General features: G+C 39.3%; 1 protein-coding gene across 6 annotated transcripts in view; it reads right to left on the minus strand.

Annotated features, from left to right (window-relative positions):
• Positions 1-17133, minus strand: part of LOC105716913 (NACHT, LRR and PYD domains-containing protein 12) — a 55052-nt gene that overhangs the window by 25860 nt on the left and 12059 nt on the right. For all 6 annotated transcript variants that reach the window (XR_010337176.1, XM_064361819.1, XM_064361812.1 and 3 more), the window contains exon 3: positions 513-600. Coding sequence is in view for 5 of the 6 variants with exons in the window: in XM_064361819.1 (XP_064217889.1) it covers positions 513-582 (70 nt within the window). In the remaining variant the exon portion in view is untranslated. The remainder of the gene's footprint in view (positions 1-512; positions 601-17133) is intronic.

The raw sequence follows: 17133 nt of genomic DNA on the forward strand, positions 1-17133 counted from the left end.
TAACAGGCGAATGGGAGGAAGCAGGGTCTGGATGGGCAGACATTAGATTGCCACAGAAATAAGCAGGCAAGTGAGTAGTCTGTTGAGAATAACTGTTTTCTATTCCCCACAACTAAACATTCCTTAGATTTCAGGAATCAGCCACGAGAGGAAGGACTCTAGCAATCTTCACTCTTAGTTCTTTTGTGCTCTGTCCTGTGAAAAGCTATGGTTACATTACAGAAAGAGACTTGGAGTCTTTTATAATTGTAAATATTTTGGGGGTTATGGAAAACAACAGAAACCACAGTTACCTCTTCTCCGTCTTTCTTTATCCTTATTTTAGGCAACACAAAAATTGTGCAGACAGTTTCAAGAGATTAGTGGGTAAATACTGTATCCATGTAATTCACATCTAACAAAATTTTAAAGTTTCAGAAGAATCTCAAAGAGCATGAGTAAAAGAAACAGGAGAAAGAGAATGAATAGGCTTACCTAGTATATACCCTCTCTTACTTCATTCAGTTACTCACCATTCTCTCCAGACAATAAACTCCAGGTACAAGCAAGTCCCATATGTTTTCTTTTCTTCTGATTGTTCATCCTGGCAAATCAAGAAGACTGTAATCCAAAACAACAACGATGACTATAAGGCCTAGTGGATGCTTAGCATAAAAAAGTAACTCAAGAAAGAGTCTTCATTCAAGGTATTAGAGAGCGGGGGAAGAAAGAAGGTCCAATAACCAAGCAGACAGCTGGGGTAGGACACAGGGGAATCGTGAAGACAGACCAAAACTAACAGTCTTCAACTTGAAGAGAAAAAAAGCTGAAAGAGGACAGAATGTGTATAAAGTTTTGAAGGCTACAAATATGGAGAATGTCAAATTGGGCTCTGAATTGAGTTATTAAGAGAAGCATCGGAGAGAGATCCAAGATGGCTGATGATTAGCAGCTCGGGCACGTACCTCCCAGTGAAAGCGCAAAGAACGAGAGGACGCCACACTTTCAGACGAATATTAGTTGCTCATGGACCAGGAGATTCCCAGTGGAGGAGCTCCACGGGTCACCAGGGCGACTCTTGTGGCCGGCGTGGCGGTTTTGCTGGTGCCTTAGCACGCCAGTTCTTGGTGCAGAGTCCGGATATTCCCGGGCAGAAAAGCACCATCAATCTTAACACCGCTGATTTGGCCGGCTCAGTGGATTGCTCAGATTTCGGCGCAGGGAATCAACAAGTTGGACGTCAGAGACCCAGTTAGAAAGTCGGTAATTATAAAGACGACAGACGGACAAATATATAATGAAGGGAAGAAACCAGCGTAAAAAGGTAGAGAATACTTAAAATCAGAATGCCTCTCCCTCTACAGGGGATCGCAATTCCTCATCAGTAACAGAACAAGGCTTAATAGATTACACGTGTGTTCCAATAACAGAAGCAGGTTTCAAAACGTGGGTGATAAGAAACTTCTGTGAATTAAAAGAACTTTTTCTAACCCAATGCAAAGAAACTAAGAACCTTGAAAAAAGGTTTGACGAAATGTTAACGAGAATGGACAATTTAGAGAAGAATATAAGTGAATTGATGGAGCTGAAAAACACAACACGAGAATTTCGCGAAGCATTCACAAGTTTAAACAGTCGAATTGATCAAGCAGAAGAAAGGATATCAGAAGTCGAGGACCAGCTCAGTGAAATGAAACGAGAAGACAAGAATGGAGAAAAAAGGATGAAAAGGAATGAGCAAAGTCTCCAGGAAATATGGGACTATGTGAAAAGACCTAATTTACGTTTGATAGGTGTACCTGAATGTGACGAAGAGAATGAATCCAAGTTGGAAAATACTCTTCAGGATATCATTCAGGAAAATTTTCCCAACCTGGCAAGGCAGGGTAATATTCAACTCCAGGTAATACAGAGAACACCACAAAGATATTCTTCAAGAAGACCAACCCCAAGGCACATAATTGCCAGATTTATTAGGGTTGAAATGAAGGAGAAAATACTAAGGGCAGCCAGAGAGAAAGGTCAGGTTACCCATAAAGGGAAACCTATCAGACTTACAGCAGATCTCTCAGCAGAAACCCTACAAGCCAGAAAAGAGTGGGGACCAATATTTAACATCCTTAAAGAAAAGAACTTTCAACCCAGAATTTCCTATCCAGCCAAACTAAGCTTTATGTGCGAAGGAAAAATTAAATCTTTTGCGAACAAACAAGTACTTAGAGAGTTCACCACCACCAGGCCTGCTTTACAAGAGCTTCTGAAAGACGCACTATACATATAAAGGAACAACCAATATCAGCCTTTCCAAAAATATATCAAAAAGCAAAGAACGTTAACACAATAAAAAATTTACATCAACTAATGGGCAAAACAGCCAGCTAGCATCAAACGCCAGTATTAAACTTATATATATTTTAATTGGATAAAAAGCCAAAACCCATCTGTATGCTGCATCCGGGCCCATCTTACATGCAACAATACACAAAGACTCAGAGAGAAGGAGGAAGATTTACCAATCAAACAGAGAGTAAAAATAAACTAATAAACAAAAAGCAGGAGATGCAATTCTCGCCTCTGATAAAGTAGACTTTAAAGCAACAAAGATCAAAAGAGGCGAGGAATGACATTACATAATGGCAAAAGGATCAATGCAACAAGAAGAGCTAACGATTCTATAGATCAACGAGATAGAAAATTAACAAGGATATTCAGAACTTGAACTCAGACCCGGAACAAGTAAACTTAATAAACATTTATAGAACTCTCCACTTCAAATACACAAAACATACATTACCACCTCACACCTATTCCAAAGGTGACTATATAATTGGAAGTAAATCACTCCTCAGTAATCGCATAGCATTTCATAGGTTTAAATTAAATATTGGTTGGCTGTTTGTTTGTTATCTTCTTCCCTTATTCCTTCCTGACTACATCATTAAGTATAATTATCAGTATAAAAGAGGTTTTCAATACCCATTACTAAATTGCATTCTAGCCTGGGCAAGAAAGCAATACTTCCATTCTCTCTCCCTCTTTCTTTTCCTTCTCCCTCCTCCCCATTCTCTCTCTCTCTTTCTCTTCCTTTTTCCTCCTTCCTATTCTCTCTCTCTCTCTTTCTCTTTAAAAAAAAAAAAAAAAGAGAAGCATCGGAATTAGGTAGCATACCTCTAATATCTGGGATTAAGAGAAGTAAGAATGATGTTCTTCTACAACATATTTTGGTGCCATCAATAAAGGGAGAATTCTAAGACTACAGATTGGAATACTGTGATATAAGAGAAATAGTCTAGAGAATCAGAAGACCTGGGTCCTATCTCCATTTCTATCTATCCATGGACCTCAAGTAAGATTCTCCTTCCTGGAGAAGGGTCTATTTTACTATTTTTAAAATGGTTCAAGGACTGTTAGACCAGGTTTCTTTACAGGTTTAACACCGTAAGATCAGTAGTTCTCATTCCTAGCTACATATCAGACTCCTGAAATATTACTTATCACCTTCTAATATACTTGATAATTTACTTATGTATTATGCTTATTGTTCTTTGTTAGTCTTTCCCACCTAAATTGGATTACTGTCCCCTTTCTCAACCTTTGTCATGAATTTTGCAAATCCACACAAGAAAACCTTGAGCTTATTTCCTCACCTCCTGTCTTTGAGCTCAATCATGAGATTTTGGTTAATGCAGTGAACCCAGAGTTGGACATGTCACCCCTTATGATTCATGAAAGAAGCCACAGAGAAATAAGACCCAGCTAGTTCACTGGTCTAAGGAGGATCAGAAATACATGAAGCAGAGCCACCATAGCTTACCCACAGTACTGCGGCAAGAAAAGTACAGTGACCTCAGCCTGAATAAAGTTACCCAACAGAGCCCTCTTTAATCAGCTGATTCCCAGCTGGCCTCCAGATCTGTGAAGATAAATGCTTAGTAAGTGGTTAATTTTTCATGCCATGGAAATTTTGTGGTTGTTGTTACACATGACTGTGGCACTAGTTAACTGATACATCCTGCTAGAATGTAAATGCCTAGAAAGTGTTTGGCACAGAACAGACATTCAATAAATATTTACTGAATAAACTGAACGAGTGAATAGAAGCTTTTTAAAAAACCCAATGACTTGCCCACGTTACTGTTAAATTAAATCAGAATCTTTAATGATGAGGCTCAGCATCATTTTTTTTAAAGCTTCCCAGGTGATTCCAGTACAAAGCCAGGGAGGAGAGCCACTGTTCTAAGACGTGGTTATTTTTGTTAGAGAAAAGTGTGTGTTTGTGAAACACATAGACCTTAGAATCAACAAATCTCTTCAAGTACTGACTCTACCACTTACTGGCTGTGTGACAACCATGAAATTAACACTTCCAAATCTTAGTTTCATCAGTTAAGTAGGGATAATGATAGTACTTTCCATGTAAGGTTATTATTAAGATTAAATGAGATAATGTAAAGTATTCAGCACATTGCATGGTACACAGTAAGGGCTCAAGAATCCTAAACCATAGACAGTGTTTGCATTGCTGCATCATTTTATATGGAGTAGAATTTTTTTTTTTTAATTCTGATAGACCTTACTTAAGTCCCATTTCCACCCTTTCTAGCAACATGACCTTGAGTAAATTACTTAAACTCTCTGAGATTTCAGTAACCAAACCGTAAAATATGGTTAATAATACCTACCTCATTAATTTTTTGTGAGAATTAAATAAGATGACACTCATAAAACACTAGACACAGGCCCAGGTGCAATATAAATAATAAATGTTACAGAAAATATAAGATGGCATTTATTGTAACTTTGACAGAAAGTTACTACATTCCTTTAAAATCTCCACATAACTAATTCATTCTTATGAAACAGAATGTTCTCAGCACAGTGTTATAGTCCCATGCCCTACACTCTTCTCAATCTCTAGGAATATTTTTTTTTTGTTCTGCCTAAAATAGGAGCAATCCTCCAGCTACAATTACTGTGTAATAAGTGCTCCTGCCCTTGGGCAACAGAGCTGGGAGGCTGCATGGCCTCTCATTCTCTTTCTGGGCAATCTACGCCATGCCAACTATTTCAGGTATCTTTATGATTCCTAATTGTTTATCCCAGTCTAGACTTCTCCTCTGAGATCCAGACTTATACATTTAAAGGTTTACTCAACATCTCCACTTAAATGTTGACGCCTTGCTTTTTGTCTCCTTTGGTAACTATTGCTTGGTTTGTCCAGCATTCTTTCACTGACCTTTGTTCTGATAAAAGATCTCATCCCTCTTAGTGGAATAATCAGATTCCACATCCTTGAGTTTTTAAATTTGACTTGGACTATAGAAACTGAGGTTCTGCTACCTAAATGTCTCAAGCTCAATGGTTCCTGACCTTCCTGAGGCCTTGTTTTTCAGCATGTCAATTTAGATTTGAGTAATTCCAATATCCTTCTAAATATTTTCTTTTGCTTAAGTTATGCAAAATCAGTTGCTGTGGTCTGCAACTAAAGAATTCTGATATAAAAATTATACCACAGAGCCAGTTATAGTCAACAGACCTTTGGGGGAATTATGGGGGGCATTTTATAACTGGTTATTAGTTTCAGCTAGACTAAAGGCTGTGAGATGGCCTGAATTCCAGGATGGGAAAATAGTATCCATTTTTATAGGATTTCCACTGATACATATCAGATCTTTATACAAAGTACTAAAAGATACCCTCTTCAAGAAGAAAAATCATACTAAGATGTGGCCTCTAAGTAGCTGAACTACAAAATGGTGAAATAGTGCTCTTTCCTTTTGGATGGGGCAGGACCAAACTAGGATATACAAGTTAGAGAGCCGAGTATGGGCTAACTGCAGTCCCCATTCACACTCTTGGTCCTGTGCCTTTTAAGTCAACAAACGGAAAAAGTTTACATGATGATTCTACATGGTATGCACACTGCCAAAAATAGGGGAAAGAAATGCAGCAAATCTTTTCCACCTTTATTAAGATATAACTGAAAAATAAAAATTGTGTATATTTAAGATGTACAATGTGATGATTTGATATACATATATGCACATTGTGAAATGATTACCACAATCAAGCTAATTAGCACATCAATCACCTCACATGATTACCATTTTATATGGTTTGGATGTTTGTCCCTTCCAAATTTCACGTTGAAAGGTAATCACCAGTGTTGGAGGTAAGGCCTGGTGGGAGGTGTTTGGATCATGGGGGTGGATCTCTCATGAAAGGCTTAGCTCCATCCCCTTGATGATAAATGATAAATGAGTTCTTGCTCTGAGTTCACATGAGGTCTGGTTATTCAAAAGAGTGTGGCACCTCCTACCCCACTCCCCCTCCCCCCCATCTTCCTTAGGTTTTCACCATTTGATGAGCTTGCGCCCCCTTCTCCTTCTGCCATGATTAGAAGCTTCCTGAGGCCCTCATCAGAAGCAGATGCTGGCATCATGCTTCCTGTACAGCCTGCAGAACCAGGAGCCAATTAAACTGCTTTTCTTTATAAACTACACAGCCTCAGACATTGCTTTACAGCAATGCAAGAACGAACTAATATAGAAAACTGGTACTGAGGGTGGGATATTATATGAAGTTACCTGAAAATGGGGAAGCAGCTTTGGAACTGGGTAATGGGCAGAGGCTAGAAGAGTTTGGAGATCTCAGAAGAAGACAGGAAAATAAAGGAAAGTTTGGAACTTCTTAGGGACTAGTTAAGTGATTGTGACCAAAATGCTGATAGAAATGTGGACAGTGAAAGCCAGGCTGATGAGGTCTTAGATGGAAATGAGGAAGTTATTGGGAACTGGAGGTAAGGTCACCCTTGTTATGCCTTAGCAAAGAGCTTGGCTGCACTGTGTCCAAGTACTAGGGAACTGTGGAAGGTTGAACTTAAGAGTAAGGACTTAGGGTACCTGGTGGAAGAAATTTCTAAGCAGCCAAGCATTCAAGAAAGAGGTGGTGGAGCTGTTTCTAACAACCTATGATCCAATACGGGAGCAATGGAATGACTTAAGGTTGGTACTCACATTTAAAAGCAAAGTGCCAATGTTTAGAAAATGTGCAGCTTGATCCTATAGCAGAGAAAGAAAAGTATTTTCAGGGGAAGAATCCAAGCAGGATGCAGAGCAACCACTTGCTAGAGAGATTAGCATGACTCAAAAGGGAGCCAATGGTAATATCCAACACAATGGCCTCAAAGGTATTCTAGAAGTCTTTGGGACAGCTCCTCTCATCACAGTCTACTAGGAGAAAAGAATGGTTTTGGGGACCAGGCCTGGGGCACCACTGCCTTGTGTAGCCTCAGGAGACTTCACCACCCATCCAGGCCCCTCTAGCAACAGCTCAAAGGGCCCCAAGTACAGCTCCAGCTGCTACTTCAGAGGGTACAATCCATAAACCTTGGCAGGTTCTATGTGGTGTTAAGCCAGCCTGAGTGACAGAGTAAGACCCTGTGTTAAAAAAAAAAAAAAAAAAAAAAGAATGAAGTACTGATACATGCTACACACAGGTGACCCTTGAAAGCTTTATGCCAAGTGACAAAAGCCAGAAACAAAAGGCCACATATTGTGAGATTCCATTTACATGAAATATCCAGAATAGGCAAATCCATATAATCAGAAAGTAGATTCATGGTTGCCAGAGGCCAGGGGTTGGGGAAGAAAGAATTGCTAGTGATTGCTAACAGGTATGGGGTTTCTGCTTGGGGCGTTGAAAATATTTTGGAATTAGATAGTGGTGATAGTAGCACAGCATTGTGAACATATTAATACCACAAAAAGCTACACTTTAAAAAAGCAGTAAATTTTATTGTATGTGAATAGAATCAATATCAAATAAATACAATAAATAAAAATGCAACTGTAAAGAAAATGGGAAAGTGGAAACAACCCAAATGTCCATCTGTGGAGGAATGGATAAACAAAATGTGGTCTATACATACAATAGGCTATTATTCAGCCTTAAGGGAGGAAATTCAGACACATGCAACAACAATGATAAACCAGGGAGACACTATGCTAAGGGAAATAAGCCAGACATAAAATGGCAAATATTGTGTATTTCCACTGATAAAAGTTACCTAAACTAGTCAAATTCACAGAGACAGAAAGTTACGAGGAGCTTGAGGGAAAGGGTAATACGGAGTAATTGTTTAATAGTTGTGAAATTTCAATTTGGGAAGTGAAAATGTTCTGGAAATGGATGGTGGTGATGATTGAACAACAAAGTAAATTTACCTAATGTCAGTGAACTCTACATTTAAAAATGGTAAAAATGTCAAATTTTATGTTATGTATATTTTACCACAATAACAATAGTGGGCAATTGAAAAAGAAATGAAAAAAAAAATTCCATTTACAATAGTCAAAAATAAAATTAAATACCTGGAATTAACCAAAGAAGTAAAGTATCTTTACAATGAAAACTATAAACACTTTAAGGTACAGTTTTAAAAAGTGGTAAATTTTATGGTATGTGAGAAAGTTAAGAGGACACCAAAAAATGGGAAAATATTCCATGTTCACAGATTGGAAGAATCAATATTGTTAAAATGCCCATATTACCCAAAGCAATCTACAGATACAGCACAATCCCTATCAAAATACCTATTACATTCTGCACAGAAATAGAAAAAACAAACCTAAAATTTATATGAAGTCACAAAAGACCCAGAACAGCCAAAGCTATCCTGAGCAAAAAGAGTAACACTGGAGGAATCGTATTATCTAACTTCAAATTATACTACAGAGCTATAGTAACGAAAAGGGCATGGAGGGTACTGGGGAAAAAAAAACACACACACACACAAACAGACACATAGAACAATGGAACAGCATAGAGAACCAGACCCAGGAAAAAATCCACTCACCTACACTGAACTCATTTTCAACAAAGATGCCAATAATATACAATGGGGAAGACAGTCTCTTCAATAAATAATGCTGGGAAAACTGGATATTCATATGCAGAAAAATGAAACGATTTCTATCTCTTGCCTTATACAAAAATAAAATCAACATGAATTAAAGACTTAAATCTAAGACCTCAAACTATGAAAACACTAAAATAAAACACTGGGGAAACTGTTCAGGATGTTGGTCTGGGCAAAAGTTTCTTGAGGAATATCCCACAAGCACAGGCAACCAAAGCATAAATGGGCAAATGGGATCACATCAAGTTAAAAAGCTTCTGCACAGCAAAAGAAACAATCAACAAAGTGAAGATACAACCCATAGAATGAAAGAGAATATCTGCAAACTATTCATCTGACAAGGGATTAATAACCAGAATGTACAAGGAGTTGAAACAACTCAATAGGAAAAAAATCAAATAATCTGATTTTAAAATGGCTAAAAGATCTGAACAGACATTTCTCAAAAGAAAACATACAAATGGCAAATAGGCATATGAAAAGGTGCTCAACGTCATTGATCATCAGAGAAATGCACATCAAAACTATAATGATATACCATCTCACCTCTGTTAAAATGACTTCTATGCAAAAGACAGACAATAACAAGTGCTGGAGAAGATATGGAGGAACTGCAACCCCCTTACACTGTTGATGGGAATGTAAATTAGTAACACTATCAAAAACAGTTTGGAGGTTCCTCAAAAGTCTAAAAATAGAGCTACCATATATGATCCAGCAATCCAACTGCTAGGTATATACCCAAAAGAAAGAAAATCAGTATATCAAAGTGATATCTGTACTCCCACATTTATTGCAGAGCTGTTCACATCATATAAGATTTGGAAGCAACGTAAGTGTCCATGTCCATCAACAGATGAATGGATAAGGAAAATGTGGTACATATACACAATGGAGTACTATTCAGCCACAAAAAAGGAATGGGATCCTGTCATTTGCGACAACATGGATGGAACTGGAGGTTATTATGTTAAATGAAATAAGCACAGAAAGACAAACATCACATGTTCTGATTTATGGTGGAATCTAAAAATTAAAATAACTGAATTCACAGAGATAGAGAGCAGAAGGATGGTTACGAGAGTCTGGGAAGTGAAGGTGGTTAATGGGTACAAAAAAATGCATAGAATGAATAAGATCTAGTATTTGATAGCACAACGGGCTGGCTATAGTCAATAATAATTTAATTATACTTTAAAAAATAACTAAAAGAATATGATTGCATTGTTTGTAACACAAAAGATAAATGCTTGAGGTTATGAATATCTTATTTAATCTGATGTAATTATTACACATTGCACACCAGTATCAAAATATCTCATGTGCCTGATAAAATATACACCTACTATGAACCTGCAAAAATTAAAAATTAACAAAAATAAAAAATAAAAATAATTAAGATGAAATTAGTAATTACTGAAATAGAAAACAAACAGTAATAGAACCATGGAGTAGATTGATAAGAGGAAATAATATTTACTTGAAAAGACTAATAGAATACAAAAGTTTTTGGCAAGTATGATTTCAAATATAAACAAAGCACAAATTAACATTAAAGAAAAGAAAGGGTATAATGTGCGTGGGCCTAATACTATCAATTGAAGGCTTTAATGCAACAAAGACTAATCTCCCGCAAACAAGAAGGAATTTTGGAGTACGGGCAAGATGGCGGAATAGGAACAGCTCCAGTTTGCAGCTCCCAAGAAGACCAATGTAGAAGGCAGGTGATTTCTGCATTTCTAACTAAGGTACCCAGTTCATCTCATTGGAACTAGTTAGGTAGTGGGTGGAGCCCACAGAGGGCAAGCAGAAGCAGGGTGGGGCATCACCTCACCCAGGAAGTGCAAGAAGCTGGGGGACCTCCCTCCTCAAGGCAAGGGAAGCCATGAAGGACTGTGCTACCCCACCCAGATACTAAGTTTTTCCCTGGTTTTTGCAATCTGCAGATCAGGAGATGTTGATATTCACTCAGGGTGGCTGGCAAGATATTAACTATTAGGAAAAGTTATAGATTGTAATCGCAAACCTTTTGGAAGGCCAAAAGGTTTTATTGAGGCATGCTGAAGGCAGCCGCCTCATTAACATTAGCATAGGAAAGAGATAGAGACAATCAAAGACCTTCCAAGTTTAAGTCTGCTTACCCCACATCCCTTTGTCTCTACTCTGTTTACTCATGTAAATTTTGTGCTGGGTGGGTCTCTCCCGGGAAGATCAAAGGGGAATAACCCGTTAAAAGTGTTTACTCTGGGCCCTGGGCCCGGGACCCAAAGCTTTTGTCATTCATACAACCACTCTTTTAACCATGTTAATTATCCACAAATGTGTTAACTTAGAACCTCTGTTGTAAAATCTTGACAGAATAAAAGTGTGTATGAACAGGGAGTCTTGGTCGATTTGTTGTATTTCCCCCTCTGAAAGCAGACAATGGCCATCCCTAGCCCACTTGAATCACTGTAATGGTGTGAGAGTAGAGTCATTCATCCGTTTTTGAGTCAGTCTGCAGGCTAGACTTCCGCAGGTGGTGGTTGATGTCTCAAGGAGATTCCCTTGTGTGCCTACACCACCAGGGCCCTGGGTTTCAAGCACAAAACTGGGTGGCTGTTTGGGCAGACACCAAGCTAGCTGCAGCAGTTTTTTCATGCCCCAGTGGTGCCTGGAACCCCAGTGAGACAAAACCATTCACTCCCCTGGAAAAGGGGCTGAATCCAGAGAGCCAAGTGGTCTCACTCAGGGGGTCCCACTCCCATGGAGCCCAGCAAGCTAAGAACCACTGGCTTGAAATTCTCGCTGCCAGCACAGCAGTCTGAGGTCGACCTGGGACAATTGAGCTTGGTGCGGGGAGGGGTGTCCATCGTTACTGAGGCTTTAGTAGGCAGTTTTCCACTGACACTGCTAAGGAGGCTGGAGGGTTTGGGTTGGGTGGAATTAACCGCAGCACGGCAAAGTGGCTTCTCTAGACTGCTTCTCTAGATTCCTCCTCATGAGACAAAGCATCTCTGAAGTAAAGGCATTAGCCCTGGTCAGGGGCTTATAGATAAAACTCCCATCTCCCTGGGACAGAGCACCTGAGGGAAGGGGTGGCTGCGGGCACAGCTTCAGTGGAATTAAAACTTTACTGCCTGCTGGCTCTGAAGAGAGCAGCTGATTCTGACAAGGAGGATTCTCCCAGCACAGCACTCGAGCTCTGCTAAGGGACAGAACTGCCTCCTGAAGTGGGTCCCTGAAACCTGTGCCTCCTGACTGGGAGAGACCTCCCAACAGGGGTCAAGAGATACCGCATACAGGAGAGCTCTGGCTGGCATCAGGCCAGTGCCCCTCTGGGATGAAGCTTCTAGAGAAAGGAGCAGGCAGCAATCTTTGCTGTTCTGCAGCCTCCACTGGTGATACCCAAGTTAACAGGGTCTGAAGTAGACCTCCAACAAACGGCAATAGACCTGCAGAAGAGGAGCCTGACTGTTAGAAGAAAAACTAACAAACAGAAAGTAACAACATCAATATAAACAAAAAGTACCACCACACAAAAACCTAATCCAAAGGTCATCAACCTCAAAGATCAAAGGTAGATAAATCCACAAAGATGAGGGAAAACCAGCATAAAAATACTGAAAATTCCAGAAACCAGAAGGCCTCTTCTCCTCCAAAAGATCACAACTCCTCTCCAGCAAAGGCACAAAACTAGATGGAGGATGAGATTGACAAACTGACAGAAGTAGGCTTCAGAAGGTGGGTAATAACCAACTCCTCTGAGCTAAGGGAGCATGTTCTAACCCAATGCTAGGAAGCTAAGAACCTTGATAAAAGTTAGATGAATTGCTAACTAGAATAACCAGTATTGAGAAGAACATAAATGACCTGATGGAACTGAAAAACACAGCACAAGAACTTCATGAAGCATACACAAGTATCAATAGCTGAACTGATCAAGCAGAAGAGAGGATATCAGAGATTGAAGATCAACTTACAGAAATAAGGAGTGAAGAGAAAAATGAATGAAAAGGAACAAAGCCTCCAAGAAATACGGGATTATGTGAAAAAAGCAAACCTATGATTGATTGGGGTCCCTGAAACTAATGGGGAGAATGGAATCCAGTGGGAAAACAAACTTCAGAATATCCAGGAGAACGTCCCCCACCTAACAAGACAGGCTAACATTCAAATTCAGGAAATACAGAGAACACAACTAAGATACTCTTCGAGAAGAGCAAGCCCAAGACACATAATTGTCAGATTCCTTAAGGTTGAAAAGAAGGAAAAAATGTAAAGGGCAGCCAGAAAGCTGAGGTCACCTACAAAGGGAAGCCCATCAGACTAACAGCGGATCTCTCTGCAGAAACCCTACAAGACATAAGTGAGTGGGAGCCAATATTCAACATTCTTAGAAAATAATTTTCAACCCAGAATTTCATATCCAGCTAAACTAAGCTTCATAAGCAAAGGAGAAATAAAGTCCTTTCCAGACAAGCAAATGCTGAGGGATTTTGTCACCAAAAGGCCTGCCATACAAGAGCTTCTGAAGGAAGCACTACATATGGGAAGGAAAAAACAGTGCCAACCACTGCAAAAACACACCAAAATATAAAGAACAATGACACTATGAAGAAACTGCATCAACTAATGTGCAAAGTAACTAGCTAGCATTATGATGACAGAATCAATTCACATATAATGATATTAACCTTAAATGTAAATGGTCTAAATGCCCCAATTAGAAGACACACACAAGCAAATTGGATAAACAGTCAAGAATCATCAGTGTGCTGTATTCGGAAGACCCATCTCACTTGCAAAGACACACATAGGCTAAAGACAAAGGTATGGAAGAGTATTGAGCAAGCAAATGGAAAGCAAAAATAGCAGGGGTTGCAATCCTAGTCTCTAATAAAACAGACTTTAAACCAACAAAGACAAGGCATTACATAATGGTAAAGGGATCAATGCAACAAGAAGAGCTAACTGTCCTAAATATATATGTACCCAATACAGAAGCAGCCAGATTCATAGAACAAGTTCTAATAGACCAACCAAGAGACTTAGACTCCCATGTAGTAATAGTGGGAGACTTTAACACCCCACTGTCAATATTAGACACATTGATGAGACAGAAAATTAACAAGGATATTCTTGAACTCTGGACCAAGCTGACCTAATAGACATCTATAGAACTCTGCACTCCAAATCGACAGAATACACATTCTTCTCAGCACCAAGTAGCACTTATTCTAAAATTGACCACATAATTGGAAGTAAAACACTTCCCAGCAAATGCAAAACAACAGAAATCATAAACAACAGACTCTCAGACTGAGGGACTGTGCTAACTTCTCTTCCCAAGTCCACAAGGGGTGTGGTTTCAAAGGAAGAAATTTCCCAGTGACATACCTGACCTGCCTTCATTCACATCCCCATCTGGGAACCAGAGTTCTTTGTCTACCTTTCACACAAGCGCTAGGTAGACTGCCCAGGTGAGCTTCCTTTGTTTAGTAAGCCTGCCAAAAGCCTTGGAAGGAGGGGCTCTATTGCAAGCCGGGCAGCCAATCCAGCATGAGAGTTTATCAGTCACTCCAGAAGAAGTCTGGAAGAGCTCCTCTCACTGGATGAGAACTTGAATAGGGCGAGAGTAACTTCTGGGTTAAATTCCCTCTACTCCCTTACCTATATGGATTTCCCTGTCTGGGATCCCCTCCCACGGCAGCCTTCTCTCTCTCTCTCTTTACTTGTGCAGAATCCATCTCTGGATCCCCTCCCACAACAGCATGGGAGCTCTCTCTCTGCCTAATAAATTGCTTTTCTGCTTGAACAATCTCACCGTGCCGCCTGGGTCTCCTCCCCATTCTTGAGTGAGTGAGAGCCCAAGGACCTGGAAAAAAAACCACATCCAATTTGGGAATAGTGAGCATCTTTGGAATGCTCCCGCAGCCCTGTCCCTGTCCCCCAGTTACAAGACCACAGTGCAATCAAATTAGAATGCAGGATTAAGAGACTCACTCAAAACCACACAACTACATGGAAATTGAACACCCTGCTCCTGAATGACTACTGGGTAAATAACAAAATTAAGCCAAAAATAAAGAAATTCTTTAAAACCAATGAGAACAAAGAGACAATATACCAGAATCTCTGGAAAACAGCTAAAGCAGTGTTAAGAGGGAAATATACAGCACTAAATGCCCACATGGGAAAGCTGAAAAGATCTGAATTTGACACCTGAACATCACAATTAAAAGAACTAGAGAGGCAAGAGCAAGCAAATTCAAAAGCTAGCAGAAGACAAGAAATAACTAACATCAGAACAGAACTGAAGGAGATAGAGACACTAAAACCCTTCGAAAAACCAATGAATCCAGGAACTGTTTTTTTTAAAGATAACAAAATAGATAGACCACTAGCCAGACTAATAAAGAAGAAAACAGAAGAATCAAATAGACACAATAAAAATTGATAAAGGGGATATCACCACCAATCCCACAGAAATACAAACTACCATCAGAAAATACTATAAACACCTCTATGCAAATAAACTAGAGAATCTAGAAGAAATGGATGAATTCCTGGACACATATACCCTCCCAAGACTGAACCAGGAAGAAGTTGAATCCCTGAAGAGACCAATAACAAGTTCTGAAATTGAGGCAGTAACAGCCTACCAACCAAAAAAAGCCCTGGACCGGATGGATTCATAGCCGAATTCTAGCAGAGGTACAAAGAGGACCTTCATTCCTTCTGAAACTATTCCAAACAACAGAAAAAGAGGGACTTCTCCCTAACTCATTTTATGAGGCCAACATCATCCTGATACCAAAACCTGGCAGAGATATAACAAAAAAGAGAAAATTTCAGGCCAATATCCCTGATGAAGATCGATGTGAAAATCCTAAACAAAATACTGGCATACTGAATCTAGCAGCACAGCATGAACCTGATCCACCACAAGCAAGTTGGCTTCATCCCTGGGATGCAAGGCTGGTTCAACATATGCAAATCAGTAAACGTAACCCATCACATAAACAGAACCAGTGATAAAAACCACGATTTTCTCAATAGATGAAGAAAAGGCCTTCGAGAAAATTCAATATCCCTTCATGCTAAAAACTCTTAATAAACTTGATGGAACATACCTCAAAATAATAAGAGCTATTTATGACAAACCCAATATCATACTGAATGGGCAAAAGCTGGAAGCATTCCCTTTGAAACCCAGCATAAGACAAGGATGCCCTTTCTCACCACTCCTATTCATCATAGTATTGGAAGTTCTGGCCAAGGCAATCAGGCAAGAGAAAGAAATAAAGGATATTCAAATAGGAAGAGAGGACGTCAAATTGTCTCTGTTTGCAGATAACATGATTGTATATTTAGAAAACCCCATCGTCTCAGCCCAAAAACCCCTTAAGCTGATAAGAAACTTCAGCAAAGTCTCAGAATACAAAATCAATGTGCAAAAATCACAAGCATTCCTATACACCAATAATAGAAAAGCAGAAAGACAAATCATGAGTGAACTCCCAGTCAAAATTGCTATGAAGAGAATAAAACACTTAGGAATACAACTTACAAGGGACATGAAGGATTTCTTCAAGGAGAACTACAAACCTCTGCTCAAGGAAATAAGAGAGGACACAAACAAAAGGAAAAAAAAATTCCATGCTCATGGATAGGAAGAATCAATATCATGAATATGGCCATATTGCCCAAAGTAATTTATATATTCAATGCTATTCCCATCAAGCTACCATTGACTTTCTTCACAGAATTAGAAAAAAAACTACTTTAAATTTCACATGGAACCAAAAAAGAGCCCGTATAGCCAAGACAATCCTAAGCAAAAAGAACAAAGCTGGAGGCATCACGCTACCCGACTTCGAACTATACTGCAAGGCTACAGTAACCAAAGTAGCATGGTACTGGTACCAAAACAGATACTGAGACCAATGAAACAGAGCAGAGATCACGAAAATAACACCACACATCTACAACCATTGGATCTCCAACAAACCTGACAAAAATGAGCAATGGGGAAAGGATTCCCCATTTAATAAATGGTGCTGGGAAAACTGGCTAGCCATATGCAGTAAACTGAAACTCTACCCCTTCCTTATACCTTATACAAAAATTAACTCAAGATGGATTAAAGACTTAAATGTAAAACCTAAAACCATATAAACCCTAGAAGAAAAACTTAGGCAATACCATTCAGGACATAGGCATGGGCAAAGACTTCATGACTAAAACCAAAA

Source organism: Aotus nancymaae, unplaced genomic scaffold, assembly GCF_030222135.1.
Source record: "Aotus nancymaae isolate 86718 unplaced genomic scaffold, 86718_ANA_hifiasm-v0.15.2.pri h1tg000004l, whole genome shotgun sequence".
Taxonomy (NCBI): domain Eukaryota; kingdom Metazoa; phylum Chordata; class Mammalia; order Primates; family Aotidae; genus Aotus; species Aotus nancymaae.